We start from the raw sequence: 17013 nt of genomic DNA, 5'->3' as shown, positions 1-17013 counted from the left end.
TTATCTGCAAATGTTTTTCCTTTGGGTTTCCTGTTCTTGATAACATCAATCATCACAAGACAGGCGGCTTTACACTCATTAATTCTCCTGTAATGACAAGACTGTTATCGCTGCATTGGTTAAAAACAGCACTTATATTCAAAGTCTGTTCCAGTCAGTATTGAAATAATGGTTGATTATGAATTCTTTCAAAACTTTCTGGATTTTTAAATTAAGAAAATAAAACGGTGCAGTTCAGTGAAAGGCTGTTGTTTTTAGTCCCTTCCTGTCTTTACATGCGCTGTCCTGGTATTTGGATAGCCGACCCAGCAAGGCAATATACTCCATGTGTTTGGAGACCCCGTGCTGCCAATGGATTGGATTAAAAATTGCTTTCTCTAAATCTGCAGCCCTCTGAGGCCTTTTAAAGTGACTTGCAGAAAAGGCAGTTAAAATGGATTAAATTTCACATCTGAGGAGAGTTGGCTTTGCTCCACTTTTTGGTAATCCTTTCCTTAGATTTTGATCTGAAGTCTCATAAGAAAACTATAAACCAATGAATTATACTAAACCAAGAAACAAGCCCTAGATGTGGAGTCACACATTGAAAAATAATGGCAACATAAATAACTTAATTCAGTTAATCCAACACATATGCTCCAGTTGGCAGCCCTGTCTCAATCCAGACAGAAAACAGGCAGTAAGATACATTTCTCAATTTACTGCTACTCCAGATTATAGCCAATGTTTCTCTTTGACTTTAGAACAACATCTATGTACTGATCTTTTTTTTGTCACCTCACTGATTAAACATTTTTCTCAAATAAACCAAAACAGTAAGTAGCATAAAACAATGCTCAAGCGTTTGTCTTATGATGAGCTTTGTAGGTAACATTAACTGACTAAAATAATTGAGGTTATGAGGTAATGAGAAGAACAATGAAGAACAATGACATTACCAAGCAGAGACAAACGCCTAAAAAGAAAGAAAGAAAGAAAGGTTCCACTGTGGTGTCCTGGTGGAGGGGAAGTGGTCTGAGTGAACAGAGGATGCAGATATGGGACAATGTGGTTCAGTCTGAAACCTCAGGGTGCGCACAAGCTAACGGCGCACATGCAAACTGCCGGCTGGTGCTACACGGTCAGTGTTGTGCATGAGGCGTGTTCAAGCTGGATTTAAATTGTCATGGTCAGTTTGAACTTCACAGCAATGTTTCTGAGAGTTGCTCTTTAGACAGTGCTGGAAACTAAGAAGCCTTTAGATAAAACCTTAGCAAGTCCATGCTCAGAGGTGTAGCCCATATATATATATACTAATATACTCGACTCTAACTTTTGTGGGAAACTATTATTGGTGAACGGATGTCCGTTCTTCCTTACTTCAACATAAGACCTATAGTCTAAAACTACATGACATCAATGAGCACTAATACCAGAATGTGTCTGCATACCTAGACTAACATGCTGCCGTCAGATCCGCCCAACAGGGAATTCAGAATCCAGCTTGTGGCCAAGACACAAGAGTAGAGAGGAGCAGCACACTAGGAAAAAAAACAGAGACAGTCTCCCTCTTCTGACCTTCTCTAAGATGAATAATTATACAATTGTGTTGAACTCACATAAATGACTCTGCTGTGCTTGAAATACAATTATATCAGAGCAGAGCATAAATCATAAATCACTTATAGTGCGTTCCATTTATCCTCGGCATTTGGACTTCTCGACCTCCAGGTCGGAAAATTTCACTGGAATGGCCACTTAAGTCGGTATTAAGAGTCAGAAAGTCGGTACAGCAGGATGGTACCTGACATCAGCATTCAAGATGGCTGCTACCTGCAGCAACATTGAGTAAAAGCTCATACTTTGACTGTTTGTAGCAGCTCTCTATCATTTAGTCAGTCACATGGATGCTAGCGTTCAGTGTTCATCAGACGGGACGTTTCAGCTGTTTATCTACACAAAATACAGCCTAGAACAGAGTTATTGTCAGTTATTGTCAACTGTGCAAGCGTCCATGTTTTTTCCTACTGTCCGACAAGAGGGAAACTGGAAGGCAAAAAGGCGGATGATGTAATCTGCGGCTCGTTAGTTCTGACCTCCGAGGCAAAAGGAATGTGTTGTTTTCAGGAATAGTAGCTGACTTTATTTTAGACTATATGGGAAAATCTGTACAGTTAAACCCAAAACTATTAGCACACCTGACAGAAAGTTTTATGTTTTTCATGTTTCTTTTGACTGGAAGTAATTTTAATGGTTTGGAGAATCCCAACATTAATCTGACCGCATCCCTGCATCTGTGGAGTGGGTTATAGATTAGGGTGATGGCAATGAGAATGTCCCACCTTAGAGTTGGACCTCATAGCAAGAAATATATCAGATAAATCAGGTATGGACATGGAAAAAGATAGCCAACAACTATATATAATTATAGGAATTGGTGGATTACTGTAATGCCGATAAAGACTTTCCCATTATTTTGTGAGAATGGTGTAAATACATTTTTGACATGCCAGTTTTATGAAAACACAAATATTTTCTTTATAAACTGTTACCTCTTGTACATTGTTATGTGTCCTTCCTTATCATAAAGAAATTTCTTGGCTGAATCAAAATGACTATAAGGGTTGTAAATCATTTTTGTCTTAGCTCTAAATGAAAGCAGCTTTACTGGAAATGAAGTCATATTATCACACAGTGTGAGTGCACAGAGAATAGGAGAAAGCCATACCGATGTAAAGTGTTGATGGAGCATAATTTAAATACAATGAGTTTGCACCAGATAGGCTAATCACCATGTGACATCATCTAACAACATTTATCAACATTTTCAAGATATTAGCTTGTAAGTGTAGCATATTTGATCAATACTCAATATAAAAGATGCATCACATATGCTGTGAGTCATGTTTGCGTCTGAGGCTGCCGATGCAAATGCTACTCTAGCTAGTAAAATAGTAAGGTTTGACTGAACATGTAAGCTAATATTGATGTATCCTCTCTTCAGTGTGCGGGGAAGTGAGTGTCGGAGCAGAGGATGAAGGGGAGGCTGACGCCGGCTGGATCGAGGGCGCCGCCATCTTGCTTTCTGTTGTGTGTGTCGTCCTGGTGACGGCGTTTAATGACTGGTCCAAAGAAAAACAGTTTCGGGGTCTGCAGAGTCGGATCGAGCAGGAGCAGAGGTTTGCGGTGGTCCGAAAAGGAAACGTCATCCAGATCCCTGTGGCTGACATGGTGGTGGGGGACATGGCTCAGGTCAAATACGGTAGGGAAACTGTCCCAGGCTGCCTCATCTTACACACCTTTATGTAACAGTTCCGTCAGACTGACAAGTTGTAAAGCAGAGAAATCTGGAAGGTAGAAGCCCAACTAGTAAGTTCGATTACAGCTTCTGTTCTTCCTGTGACTCAATGTTCAAACCTCACTCAGACTGAAAATAGCCAACTCTTCTTCTTCACTCAGTAACAGTGTCCATATCAAAGAGTTTTGGTGTCGGCACAACCTGGTAAAGCTTTCTGATTGGACTTTTTGAAACTCAAAACTCCAGTCAGGGCCAATCAAGCTGCAAATCATTCTATTCTGATCACTAGCTGATTTCTTTGTATTCTGTTCATAACCTAGCATCCTTTGTTCATTAAACATATACTTTCCCCTCAGAATTATATAAATGTACGTAATAAATATATTAAGAATATTCACTTTCAATCACCTGTTTTTCTGGTGTTTGTAGATATTCAGGTTAGCCTCACTTCTCTGCTACATGGTTTTACACTGATCATTTTTTCCATTAAGGGACAAAGTATTTATTTAGTTTACATCTAAATCTTGTTCTTTAAATACAAAAATGTCTCTAAATCTCATGTTAAAGCTTAGTTCTCCACCTCTATCGCTTTGTCAATCTTAATAGATTCTTTCCCCGTATGAATTATTCAGTCTATAAATGCACTGCTGATCTCTGTAGTATGTAATGGTATCCACTACCTGACATTGCAACAGGATATATTGAAGCAGTGGTGCATGCATGAAATCATTTGAACAAAAAGGACAAGTTTCCAAGGCTGGGCTGAATGTGATTTGGGCTTCAGGTGACCTGCTTCCCGCTGATGGTGTCCTGGTCCAAGCCAACGACTTGAAGATAGACGAGAGCTCCCTGACGGGAGAGTCTGACCACGTACGCAAATCTGTGGACAAGGACCCCATGCTGCTCTCAGGTTTGTTCTCACGTTCTAAACTCTAGCTCCCTTCTACTGGTTTGCCATTAGAAATCAAGTCAGCTTGAATTTACACAGCCTAACTTTAAAATCGATCCTTTTTTTTGGGGGGGGGGGTTTAAACAGCACAGTTGCAAATACACACTTAGATCATTACCTTAACTAACATCGTTAGTCCACATTGTCAACGTGAAAGGTGTTGGGATCCATTTAGCTGATGCATGCAGCTCTGACACTTTTTGATGTTCCAGTTAAATGGTAACAAACTTTTCTTCCTCTGATTTTAAACATTAAGCAGTTGCCATGCTGTGATTCAACAACAGATACTTGCTAGTATCTAGGGGACGTTTTCTGTGATGCCCTTATACTAACCAATTGACCAAATCTGACACTTCAAATTATAAAGGGACATTATAAATCACATTCCTTCCCTGGTTTAGTCCCAGGGCAGCTGTATCTCCCCAATAGAGCCGACAGTGCAGTTACACATTCCAAATCTTCAGGGGAATGCATACAATTTGTCCTTAGTGAGACAATATTTATCTGATCATAATGACAATAAATTGAAGTCAAACAATGCTAAAAGAAATGGCTCTCTGCCATCATGCCAGTTTTTCAACATACTGTGTGTTTATGAAGACTAGTTTATTTGTCTTCTAAATATATTTTTAAAGCCATCTTAGGTTTCTGTTCACAATGCCTGTCTTAAAAATAACAGCATGACCTTTACTGAATTTAGGTTGTATTTACTTCTTGACTTTCATTGATATGGACCATTATCTTAATTTTAGAGGCACATTCATTTTTTTTCCTGTAGATTTGGTTGCTGAATAACTGTTAACAGATAAAAAGAAGGAATGAGTTTTAGGTTTTAGAAGATTTAGAAAAGTCACAACGTCAAAATCATATAGTATTTCAGCCATGCCTGCTTAGTGCCAGGAGGTTCCTCTTTAGAAAGCAATATCTAAGCCACAAAAACAAACTAACTAGATAATTATGATAAAACCATATTCTAAACAGTGAATATATATATATATATATATATATATATATATATATATATATATATATATATATATATATATATATATATATATATATATATTATCTTGCCCCCAGACTTGCATCCTGTAGGTACAGTAAAACACACGATCACCTCTATATGACAAAAATATCAACATTATAAACAATTATAGCTAAAAACTGGTATAAAGGGGCAGATGACATCAGTGAAGGAGGTGTGAATTAAATCCACCAAGGCAGAGAAATAAACCTCTTGATAGGGAGCAGCTCTTTGAAGAAATTACTTTTGGTCCTCTCAGGGACATTTTTCTATCAGTTTTTTTTTTTGAGTGTCTTTTAGCATCTTATGCTTTAAAATAAGATTTAAAGCTATTTGTATCAAATTAGTGTTTTGTTCACACAAACACACATCTTTAAATATTCTACAGTGTTATATAATTGATTCAAGCATTTCTAATCCACTAAAGTTGCCAGTGTGCAACATTTAGATGTTTAATGAACCACCATGCAGTTTCTGGACATGAGGTTTTCTCAATCTTATCTTCCAAAAAGCATTTTATAAACTAATGATTTGGATCATCTGGCTTTATTATTCATAGCAGCTTTAAAGAAGAAAAGAGTACATACTATGTTGCATTTTTAACACTCTTGGCTAACTATACAAGGCCTTGCCAGCTTTGTAGTTTCAAGTCTCAAGCAGTTAAAATCCTTAAAGTCCTAAAACAGCTTTCAGATATAAAGGCTGAAAATGCTTACCTTTACAATGATACTGCTGAATAAAATTCTGTGCAAGTATTTGCTTTCCTTCCACTTTACAATTATGCTCTACTTTGTGTTGGTCTGTTATATAAAATCCCAAATAAAACACTCCATAATTCATAGTTTTCACATAACAACCAATTTAAAAGTTGAAGCTGTATGGATACTTTTGCAAGCTACTGCAGGCTGCGTAGTTAAAACTATGTCTCCTGTTTAAGAAAGAAAGCTAAGCTGATATGTTTCCCTATGAAGGTACCCATGTGATGGAGGGCTCAGGCAGGATGCTAGTGACAGCTGTAGGTGTCAACTCCCAGACGGGCATCATCTTCACCCTGCTCGGTGCAGGAGACATGGAGGAGGAAGCAAAAGAAAAGAAAGGTAAGCCAACCTGCGGTGAGAGACACATTAAAGAAATATGTACTTGGTCTACAATCAGAAAATAAAAGCTTTTCTCCTGAAGATCCATTTCCACTTATTTGTAGTTTAGTCTGCTTGTATCAGTTCCTTTTGTGTAAACTAGTTACTGTGATGATTATTTAAACTGGTCCTAAATGAGTAAGTATGGATACGACACACTTACATAAGTGGATTAATGAAGCAGCTGAATCAGCCCACTCATGCCTAAAGGAGGAGTCCCTGTTAATAACTGAGCTTGATGATTCCTTAGAAGGACCCTAAAGTTGTTATCCAGACATGAATTTCTTTTCACTAACCTCAGCACAACAATGATAAATACAGAGCTGGGTAATGAAGTGGGAAGTTCCTCTGCAGGGTTTCACATGTTTATGAGGTTTTTGAAAAGTGCTGCTACAGTAGATAGTACAGTAGATAGCTCTGAAAACTTACAGGAACTATAACCTTCTGATCTATGATACCCTCTTGGTCTTTCTCTGGGAAGATCGATTGTGTAAGTCTAAAACTTTAGCATGACTAAATAATACTTTAGAATTAAATAGAAAAATAAATAGGACGACTGGTGGGAGCCTGTTGTTTAATAGGTGTTTTTTGTTTTATAGGAGATAAGCTATTCTTTTGTTTTATGGGTGACAAACTTAGCTGAGTTTGGTCTGAATTTATAGAAAGTCTGGCTGGAAGATTTAGATACACAAGAAATGACCTTTAAAGGGGACATGTCATGCTTTTCAGCTGGAGATAGGCACCAGCACCCCTCGTGACCCCAACAGGGATAAGCGTGATGGAAAATGGATGGATGGATGTCATGCTTTTCAGTTCTTCCTTTTCAGTTGTGGTTTATATAAAGCGGAACTGCAAAAGCCACTAGATGGGTCTGAAAACTCACTAAATCTAGCGACAAAATTGCTGAGATGGCAACGTCCCTCTTGCGCTCTCTCTCTCCTTGGTCCTCGTCCTCTGAGCTTTGCCGCTGCGCTGTTGCAGGCGCTGTTGGCAACAATGCAAGTACCGGTCCCATCCAAATGCAGTATAGTATGGTTTTAAATGCCACAGTACCCCAGTATCAAATTAGTACCAGTATACTGAACAACCCTAGTAAGTTATCGTTTTGGCTGTTTTATACAGAATATGTCCAAGCCTATATTTTTCAGTTTCATATACACTGAATGCTAAGCTACCAGGCTAAAAGTTGTTGTCAGGTAACAAAACAGAAATGACACTTACCTGATCAGACATGTTGTTGGTTTTCTGATGAATGTGACTGGGTCTTTACAAGTAACTCCATGATTTCTCAATCTGCTGGGCCAAAGAGGTCTGCTATCAGATTCCAAGACACGGAGGGAAACTGTTTAACTTTGCGACAGTGCAGTGTTTCAAGAGGCCTTCAGGGGGCTACAAATCTAGTGCCCCTTGTGGCTAAAAGTTTCACAATGGCATTTTAAATGCAAAAGGAGCACTTCACAGGGGCTAAAAAAGTGGACATTACATGTAATGTCCCATTTAAAGGAGCCTCAATAGACTCCAATTGTCAGTTTTTATGCTCTCATTCACCAGGCTACTTTGTCGAGTCTCAATGATTCATTAACGAGAGAACATGGCCTAACCTTCTCACCACAGAAGATATTACGCCTCTAAAAAAAGGCCTGTGCAGTTGCAGTGGCAGATGCTTTTTCTCCTCTTCCATGTGAGTGCACAACACTGGTGTCATTTCGACTTGTCGCCAGAGGAGGCACACTCTTGCAAAATCTCTGTGACTTGCGCTATGCTCCTCAAAAACCTTGCCACAATGGCACAGCACTCAAATAGGAATAAAGGAAGAAAAGGTGCACAACTAGTACACAATTACCCACAAAATACATAATGACTATAAACAAATCCAAAAAGAGCTCTAACAGATACAAGCCCAGTGGTCTATGTCACCAAATTCCCTCTATATATGACACACAATTATCCAACGGACAACAAAGGCAAAGATACAAATGAATGATCAAAAGGAGCTTAAAATAGCCATATTCAAACTTAAACAGCTAAAGGGAGACAAACAACAACGCTAATAATGATGAATGCAGTGGAGATGAAGAAGGCCACAAAAGGAAGCCATGACAACATGTACTAACAGAAGACGCATTAAGCTGCAAATCAATTCACAAAATGTCCAAATAAGACACTATTTTTGAATGAACTACAAAGACAATAAATATGATAATTATCAAACAGAGAGTCTGGTGGAGCAATCCTGAGTGATGGAAGAGCCACCAAGAGAATTTACATGAATGCACAGGAATGAATGCATCAGTGCAGCACGGCATGGAGGTGACCAGCTTGTTGCTTTGCTGATGTGTGTTAAGGAGACCCATGTTGCTTTAATAGCAGCATTCATCTTTTATGCATTGGCTCTGGTGTCTCTTATCTTCCTCCTGGCAATTGCCGACAGATTATATATGGGTTAGGTCTGGTCGGTTTGCTGCCGAATCAAGCATATGGTCAATAAAGCAGCTATTGGTACCTTGGGCAGTGTGGGCAGGGGCCATGTCATACAGGAAAAGGAAATCAGCATCTCCATACAGCTCGTTAGTGGGGGAAGTATGCAGTGGTCTAAAATATGCTGTGTGGTGGGTCTTGAAAGTTTGGCTCCAGTCATAATCCCTGCTTTGAGATTCTCTTGAATGAGAATTTCTTAATAATCCTCGAAAGGCTGTGGTTATTCCTGTTGCTGCTGCACCTTTTCTATTCACTGGTGCCGGAATAGGGGGGCTGCCCCTGCCCTCCACTGTACGGCCCTGCCCGAGCCGTGATCTGGCCCCACCACACATTCACGCAGGCCAGATCAGATTGCACCGAAAGGCTGTGACGAATCTCTCTCTCTCTCTCTCCCCCATCCCTTCTTCATATCGTGCTCCTGCTGTCTAGAGACGCAAAAAGTCGCAAACCAAATGTTTGCGTGGTTTGAAATCGGACAGCATCCACAAAAAACACCCAGCGCGATTTAATCACATGCGCATCGAGGTGAGAAGGGCGCAATGCCACCCGTCCGGTTAACACGTGTGCCGGGTTATGTTTAAACTGCACATGCATTGTTATTCACATAAAAACTGCAAATAGCTGCGCTCATTATTAGTCTGCCATTATCGTGCGCGTCCCAAAGGCAGCTGCAATGTGGCACTGCACTACGCAGTGCGCACCGATGGCAGGACGCTGTGGAGAAAATGCAGGCAGATGAAAAGAATAGCAATGAGCTTCTCTGTTCGTCTAATCTCTTTAAAATAATAGAAGAAACATCTAACCAGGACCTGTGGCAGCCTGGCAAGGTTATCGTTTCATTTTCTGAACGCAATCTCATTCAGAAACATAATCTCTCCACAAACCCAGGACCCACAAAACCGTTTTAATGTATAACTTCTGCTATTTGACATTTTCTTTTATTAAAGACATTATTTGTTATCATAAAAACAAAATAAAAACGGCTGTTTTGTGAACAGAAGTACAGCAAAAACTGCTCAACAAGATTACAACAAAGCAGACAAAAAAAACTTTGATTTTATTCCTATTTTTCTGAGTTTAATAAGAAAATGTTACAGCTGACAAATCCGATTTATAAAGGCATTGAAAACACCCTGTTTGTCATTATTCTACCGGTTCGTGTGTCAGTGATGGTGCCCATGTCAAACGCAACGGCCTCCGTCAGCTAAAAAGCTCCCTCTGGTCACCAACGTCCAAACAGCATCTTAATCAGCTCTTCACATCCTCGAACTCTGACAGGATAATAAGCTACTGCTTTGCCAGAGACGGAAAGAAGGGGGAAGACTGAGGAGATTTAGGACTTGGTAATAGTTCACAATTTCATAAGTCACTTCCCACATCAATTAATAGGCCACATACTTGCAAATGACATAAATGTTACGTTTGCACATGGATTTTCTCGCTGTGTTGCAAGCTTGCCAACGTTTCTGCTGTTTTAAGAGTGTGTGATCTGATGTCTCCGCATCTATGGGGTGATGTCAGAGACTAGGTGCTTGTTACCCGCCCGAGGATTAATAGGGAATCAGTTATGAATAAATGCTTGTGCTCATTTCCTTGTTTTTTCCATCAAAGTAAACTTTGTTGTTAACCACCTTACTTGAATTTGGGGCGTCTGCAGGATTATATTTGGAGGCTGCGCACAAACGCTCACCGCACCTGACTCAAACCAACACTACTACTACGACATGATGCGCGTGGCGCACAAAAAGAGCAATATTGTCACAAACCTGCAGGTCAGGTCCTCAACCACACAAGTATGCCACACCAGTGCGATGCTCATGGTGCACAGAAACAGCGCATTGGTCCACACAATGGTCCAGTACGCACGACGTGACGCACGCTCTCACAAACATAGAGATATGTATATATAGCTTATTTCTACAAACTACAATAATAAAAGGAAGGAAAGATCTAACCCTTCACACAACTCCTAACCCCGGTTCACGTGTTCATGTTTGCGTAATGCTGGTGAGGAGGAGTGCTGAGATTCCCAGGTTCTGTCGCTGTGTCTGTGACATCCAGGAGAGGAGGTGAAGTCACAACATTCGCTTTCTACTGTTTTTGGCAAGCATCTCAACCAGGTTTAACTGCTTAAAAGTCTATTTTCTTATTTTTAGTTAGCTTCCCTGCACAGTCGCAGTAAGCTCATGGAAAAAGCGTTCGCCGGCAGATAAAGAAAAGCAAACTCACCAATTAAATTTTACTAAGGACTTATATAGGTTTTGCGGCAAAATACTATTTTTAATATTAGTTTCTTCACAGTTTTGGTCATAATAAAGGGAAAACATTTAATAAAAAGGAAAATAATTACGTTAAGACTTTTTTTTTTTTAAATCAAAGCAAAATCAGGTCGGCTTGGCATGATCTGTGACAGCTGTACAGCCTGCAGGCGCAACTGAATAATTTTCTCTACTCACCATCTCCCATGTTAGAAGACCAGGAAAGTTAGTTTCTGCACTGCAGCGCTAAACTGTGTCCTTGCACCAGTGCAGATTATTAACTTTTGTCGTGGTCAGTATTTATATATCATTTGCTTTTATAAATGATCATCATCCTCAATGAATTACCTGGATAACAACGAGAGATGGTCTACAATCAATGCATTTTCAGCACCGCAGATGTTTGAACAGCGATGATGAAAGAGCGGCACAGAGAAAAGCGATTTATTTCACTAATAACACACTTTACCACTGATAAACAGAGAAATACCTTTCCACTCATCTCTGTGGAAAAAGAGCATCTTCATATCCCTGAGCCCTGCAGTTTGTTACATAACCTCCATTTAAAAAAAGGTTATTTTTGTAAGTTACTTTTCAACTTCTTTTGATGAATAAAATACTGGGTGACAACAATGAACACGTGCGGCTTTACAGTAAAGGGGCTTACCAAAAGAGTGCAGACCCCCCCCCCCCACTTAGCTTCATCTGCAGCGACCTTTTATGAGTTACCCTAATAATGTGGAATAACTTCTATCTATTATTCTACTTTTCCAAGAAATGTTGTTCCATTAGCTGTGAGCCACAATTATACTACTGTGTGTATATATATATATATATATATATATATATATATATATATATATATATATATATATATATATATATATATATATATATATATATATATATATATATATATATATATATATATATAGGGCTGGATGATAATTCAATAACAATATATATTGAGCGATAAATGTATATCGATGATAGAAAAATAAGGTTCAACAATTTTCCTTTCATTTTGCATTCTAGGCGGGTAGGTTAATATTACAGTCATTACATCATCCCAACCAATCTGCTTAAAAACTGTGTTTGAAAGCAAGAGAATATATATATACACACATATTCTCTTGCTTTCAAATACACACACATGTCTGTGTATATATATATATATATATATATATATATATATATATATATATATATATATATATATATATATATATATATATATATATATATATATATATATATATATATATATATACACACACATAGAGATACTTTTACAATGTGATTTAAGATACCCACAGAGAAAATGTTAAGAATCATAAAAGAGAGACTCAGCCAGCATTGAGCCAACATTTTTTTCAGTATGTCCTTGTCGCTGATGGTTCTGCCTCTGTGATGAAGGGAATAGGTTGACACTTTAGTGCCCAGAAGCTTGTTGTTTTCATAACCCAGCCACACATTGCACCATGTGTGTTGCTGCAGTTAGTCTGATTTCAGATTACAGCTCAGACAGGAAATACGCCTGCATAAACTGAGAGATAATTTAAGCCATGTCCTTACCAATTTTTTAGGTCTTTCTCACTAATCACGCCTCCTCACAGCCCCTTCCTCTCTTTTCTCTGCCTATTCACACCTCACACTTCATGTTTACCCTGTCATCCTGCCCTCTGTTCACTCCCTATTTCTCCTTCTCTTCCCTTAATTTGAGTGAAAGAGAGGCTGTAGATTCAATCAATTATTGAAAGAGCAAAACGGGGTGGGGTTGGCAAGGAGGAGATTGAGGGTAAAGCGTTGGTTGGTCAATGCACAATGCATTAGTCCATTCTCAAATCTGTTTTGAAAGTGCCCTGCGTTCAGCAACAGAGGCTGCGCGTACTTTTAGAGGCACTTAAAGTTAACATCATTAGCAGCTTCCACTGCAGCTTTGGCTTCTGCTCAGGAATGTTAGCGGGATCACTGGCATCTTAAAAAAAAAAAGCATCATCCTGAAGTAAGGAAGCAGTTTGGCTGATGAATGCTATTCTTTTGGAAAGAATTGCTCTTTCCTCTTTCTGTTCCCTAACATGTATCAGCAGTGCCTCTGTGAGCTGGATTGTTCAGGCTGTCATGTTTGGAGCTGATAAATTACTCATAAACCTCTACAAATACCATGACATCTTTGTTTTCTGTTTTGCTTTTGTCATTGTTTCTTTCATTTTCATGTTGAGGGGATTTCATATTCAATTTTTCATTCTTTGCTGCAGTCACTTAAACAATACTCGGTTGTACTTATCGTCACACTCATTGCTTGAGTTTCTGTCCTTCCTTTTTCTCCCTTTTGGCAAATTTCCACCCAAAACCTTTCTTTCTAACAGACGACAGTACTCAGTTGCTCATCTCTGCAGATGCCACTAACAGCACAGTCACCAATGGTATGTGAGCAAAAAGTTATCTGCCCTGTTCCTTTCCTGTCAGTGAATGGACCCCACAGTGTACTCTGTGCAGTGAAAGTGACAGTAACAAACGATGGGCATTTAGAAATGTCTCTCATTTTCCCGACCCACTGTAATAAGATGAGGGTACATTTTCTCTTCCCTTTAGTATTGTTGTTGTGTGCATTTTCTGATTCTGGAAGTATGTGACTGTCCCAAAATCAGAAATATGATCTGATTGAGTGTAAATTTGCTTCTGTTTAAGTCAGCTTTCCCATTCTTCTCAGGAAAACAAGCTGATGGAGCTGTGGAGAACAATCAGAATAAAGGTAAATGGTTTTATACTTTAGTATTATTACATTAAATTATTTACAGACAACTGAAACAACCTTTTCACTGTAGGATAACTTCTCATCCTATTTCACATCATATAATAAAGAATAACAAGTAAATCTGTCTTAGAATTATAAATACATGGGCGGAAAGGATTTTCCTAACTTTGGCAATATTGCATTCATAGAAATGTTTTTTAAGAATGTTAAAGGATACATAAAAGTCACCTTTTCATATCTATATAAGACATGCTTGTATTTATTAAAGTTTTTGGATTTTTAGGCTTCCTCAATTTATTATAGCATGGTATCATCGGCATAACAGTTAACTTTTTTAAACCAACATGATTTAATAAACCCTCTCTCTAGTCCAGCTATCTGTGACACTAATTTTGTTTAAATATCTCTGTTCATTGTATTTTCGATTAGAAAAAGTGAACACATACCTGTGAAAGCATTCACACTCCTTAATTTATGGCACATTTTGTAACATTACAACCCTGAACTTCAGTGTATTTTATTTTGGATTTTATGTGATCGATAATTGTATAATCATGAAGCTTAAGAAAAAATATGCATCGTTTTCAAAATCTTTTACAAACTATATTTAAGAAATGTTTGAATATGCATTCAGACCCCTTTACTATCATGTACAGCAGTAAAATCCATGGCAGAAAAAAGTTTTTTTTGTCAGATGAGGCCCAAATTAAACTATTTTCCCTACATGCAAAACACTATGCATGGAGGAAAGGCAATGCATGATCACACATGGTGATACATGGCAGTGGCAGCATTATGCTATGGGCATATTTTTTATTTAGCTGGAACAGAGAACCTTGCCAGAGTTTATGGATATGTGGATGGATGTAAATACAGGACAATCCGTGTTGCTTTTATGTGCTGCCAGAGCTAGAATACAATAGTTTAGATCAAAGTCTTATGTTAAAATCTTCAAGTCAAAGTTCCGATCTATATCTGATCGATTATCTGCCGCACCACTTGAAAATTGTATATGCAATATTTATGAAACCATGTAACCTTTATCTTCCACTTCACAGGTATATACTATGTGGTGCTGGTCAATCATATAATATCTGAAAACACTAAACTGAAGTTTCTGATGGTGAGATGACAAAATTTGAAAATGTCAGTGGTTGTGAAGACTTTGGCAATGTAGCCACGCTTTTGGTGTCTTTCAAGTACCCAACTTTATACCTCAGATGTACATTCTATTGAGTGAGGAGTGTCCTGTTTATTTTTTGCTTTACAACAAACCAAATGGATTAAACCAACTCCTAACCATTTCAACATATTTCAACATATTGGCCTTACCTGTATACTTTCTGTCCCACTGTTGTCTGGTTGGGGTCTGAATGTCCCTCATTGGAGCTGAATGTGGATGCTGCATGCACCTACTTCATCTAAATGTGCTGGAGTAAAAGTTTATTCAATGTGTTCTTTTGATGTCTGTTTTTAGCCAAGAAGCAGGATGGGGGTGTTGCTATGGAAATGCAACCCTTAAAGAGTGCAGAGGGGGGAGAAGTGGAGGACAGAGAGAAGAAGAAGACCAGTGTTCCAAAGAAAGAGAAGAGCGTGTTGCAGGGGAAACTCACCAAGCTGGCTGTTCAAATTGGCAAAGCAGGTGCACCAATCTATCCTTAATTAATATTTTTATATCTATATGTGCCGTTGGGTGAAGCACTTGTTCAATTCAGGTTATTGATATAGTATCTATTCGCCACAAATGATATACAGAGGACCATCAGTTTATACAGAAATGCACCATCAGCATAGTCCAGTTATATATACCAATTTAAATTCAATTACCGGTAGATACATTACAATTTCATTCCAGTTGTAAGATATTGCAGTCAAATTCATTTAATAATCCTGGCTGGTTAAAAATGATCCAACTAAGGAAACCCAGCCCTGATATGGATAAAGCACAATATGACTAGCGTGACTGCAGAGCTTTTCTTCATGCTGTCCAATTTTAAATACCTATGTTTATACGAAACGTACTTACCAATGAACTGTTGACACTGCGGTACTTAGGAAGATTTATCATTAACATATTACCATCAGCATGATCAAATGTCTTTTTGCGCCCCTTTGCTGTGCTGTTGTTTTGTAATCCTGAGCTAGTTATCAATAGAACAGATCCCTCAAAGTTTTTACAGCATTGTTCGATAACAATCAGCTGCAATTAAATGTTCTCTCAGGGGATTAAGCAATTAGTTTGGTCAGACTGGACAGTGTAACAAAGTCCTTTTAGCAGTTGACAACAGTCAGTGATCTTGGTTAAAGAATCAGGTAGAAATACACATGGGGTAATCCAGTTACTTAGCTACTTAGATGAGTGAAAAAAGAAAAGTACATTTTCATCATCTCAAAAGCAAAATCTAAACTTTCTAGCAGTTATAGTGAATGTTGTATGAAATGCTTTTACATCTTGTCACATTTGTTGTAGTATGTTATGTTATTACAATTTATTATAATGTTATTACAATGTCTTCCCTAAATCAGGTATATGTAAAGAATTGCTAGAGTGAAGATAACATTCTTTTTCGCAAGGAAAATGAGAATATCTGTATGAAACACATCCAAGTAGGCAAGAGACATACATAACATCATCAAGACTGGTCATAGCCCTACACTAAACGAACATGTTCCCTAATAGATATCGTACATCTCTATGTTTGCCACTTGTTTAATGAGATACAGACGGTCAGAAATGGGTTAAATCATTTGCTTCATACTGTATGTGCGGGTGCTATATGGGAAACTCAGGGCTGTTCACAGTCGGAAATCTGACATTAGGGTGGCCCTTGTTGCATTTCTGACTGAGAACTAGGAAATCCATGTTCAGATAAGACACTCCACTGCCTACTGCCTTTAGCCCAAGCAGTTTGTTGTTTAGGACTTAATTTACAAGAGCATGGGAAGTCTGTGATCCATGCTGAAGAACAGAAAACCTTTTTTTTTTTTAACGTGCTGTGAGTGAGTAAGCGTGATGGGCAATAATTGCATCATTCATTGTTAGTGGGAAGGAAATGATGCAATCAAAACTATGATTTATATTGATGATAATAAAATAATGATGTTTGCAAACACAATGTTGATTTTTTTCCCC

The 17013-nt window shown here is 38.4% G+C and overlaps 1 protein-coding gene across 6 annotated transcripts in view; it reads left to right on the top strand.

The window, feature by feature from the left end:
- The window catches only part of atp2b3b (ATPase plasma membrane Ca2+ transporting 3b), an 87066-nt gene that overhangs the window by 18387 nt on the left and 51666 nt on the right, over positions 1–17013 (top strand). For 4 of the 6 annotated variants that reach the window (XM_036144453.1, XM_036144220.1, XM_036144282.1 and 1 more), the window contains exons 4-9: positions 2984–3241; positions 4062–4187; positions 6222–6347; positions 13492–13548; positions 13836–13877; positions 15358–15522. In XM_036144453.1, coding sequence (XP_036000346.1) covers positions 2984–3241; positions 4062–4187; positions 6222–6347; positions 13492–13548; positions 13836–13877; positions 15358–15522 — 774 coding nt within the window. The remainder of the gene's footprint in view (positions 1–2983; positions 3242–4061; positions 4188–6221; positions 6348–13491; positions 13549–13835; positions 13878–15357; positions 15523–17013) is intronic. The other 2 variants (XM_036144328.1, XM_036144416.1) reach the window with 1 other exon arrangement.

The sequence above is a fragment of the Fundulus heteroclitus genome, chromosome 1 (assembly GCF_011125445.2).
Source record: "Fundulus heteroclitus isolate FHET01 chromosome 1, MU-UCD_Fhet_4.1, whole genome shotgun sequence".
NCBI lineage: Eukaryota > Metazoa > Chordata > Actinopteri > Cyprinodontiformes > Fundulidae > Fundulus > Fundulus heteroclitus.
This window is presented reverse-complemented; position numbering and strand designations above follow the sequence as displayed.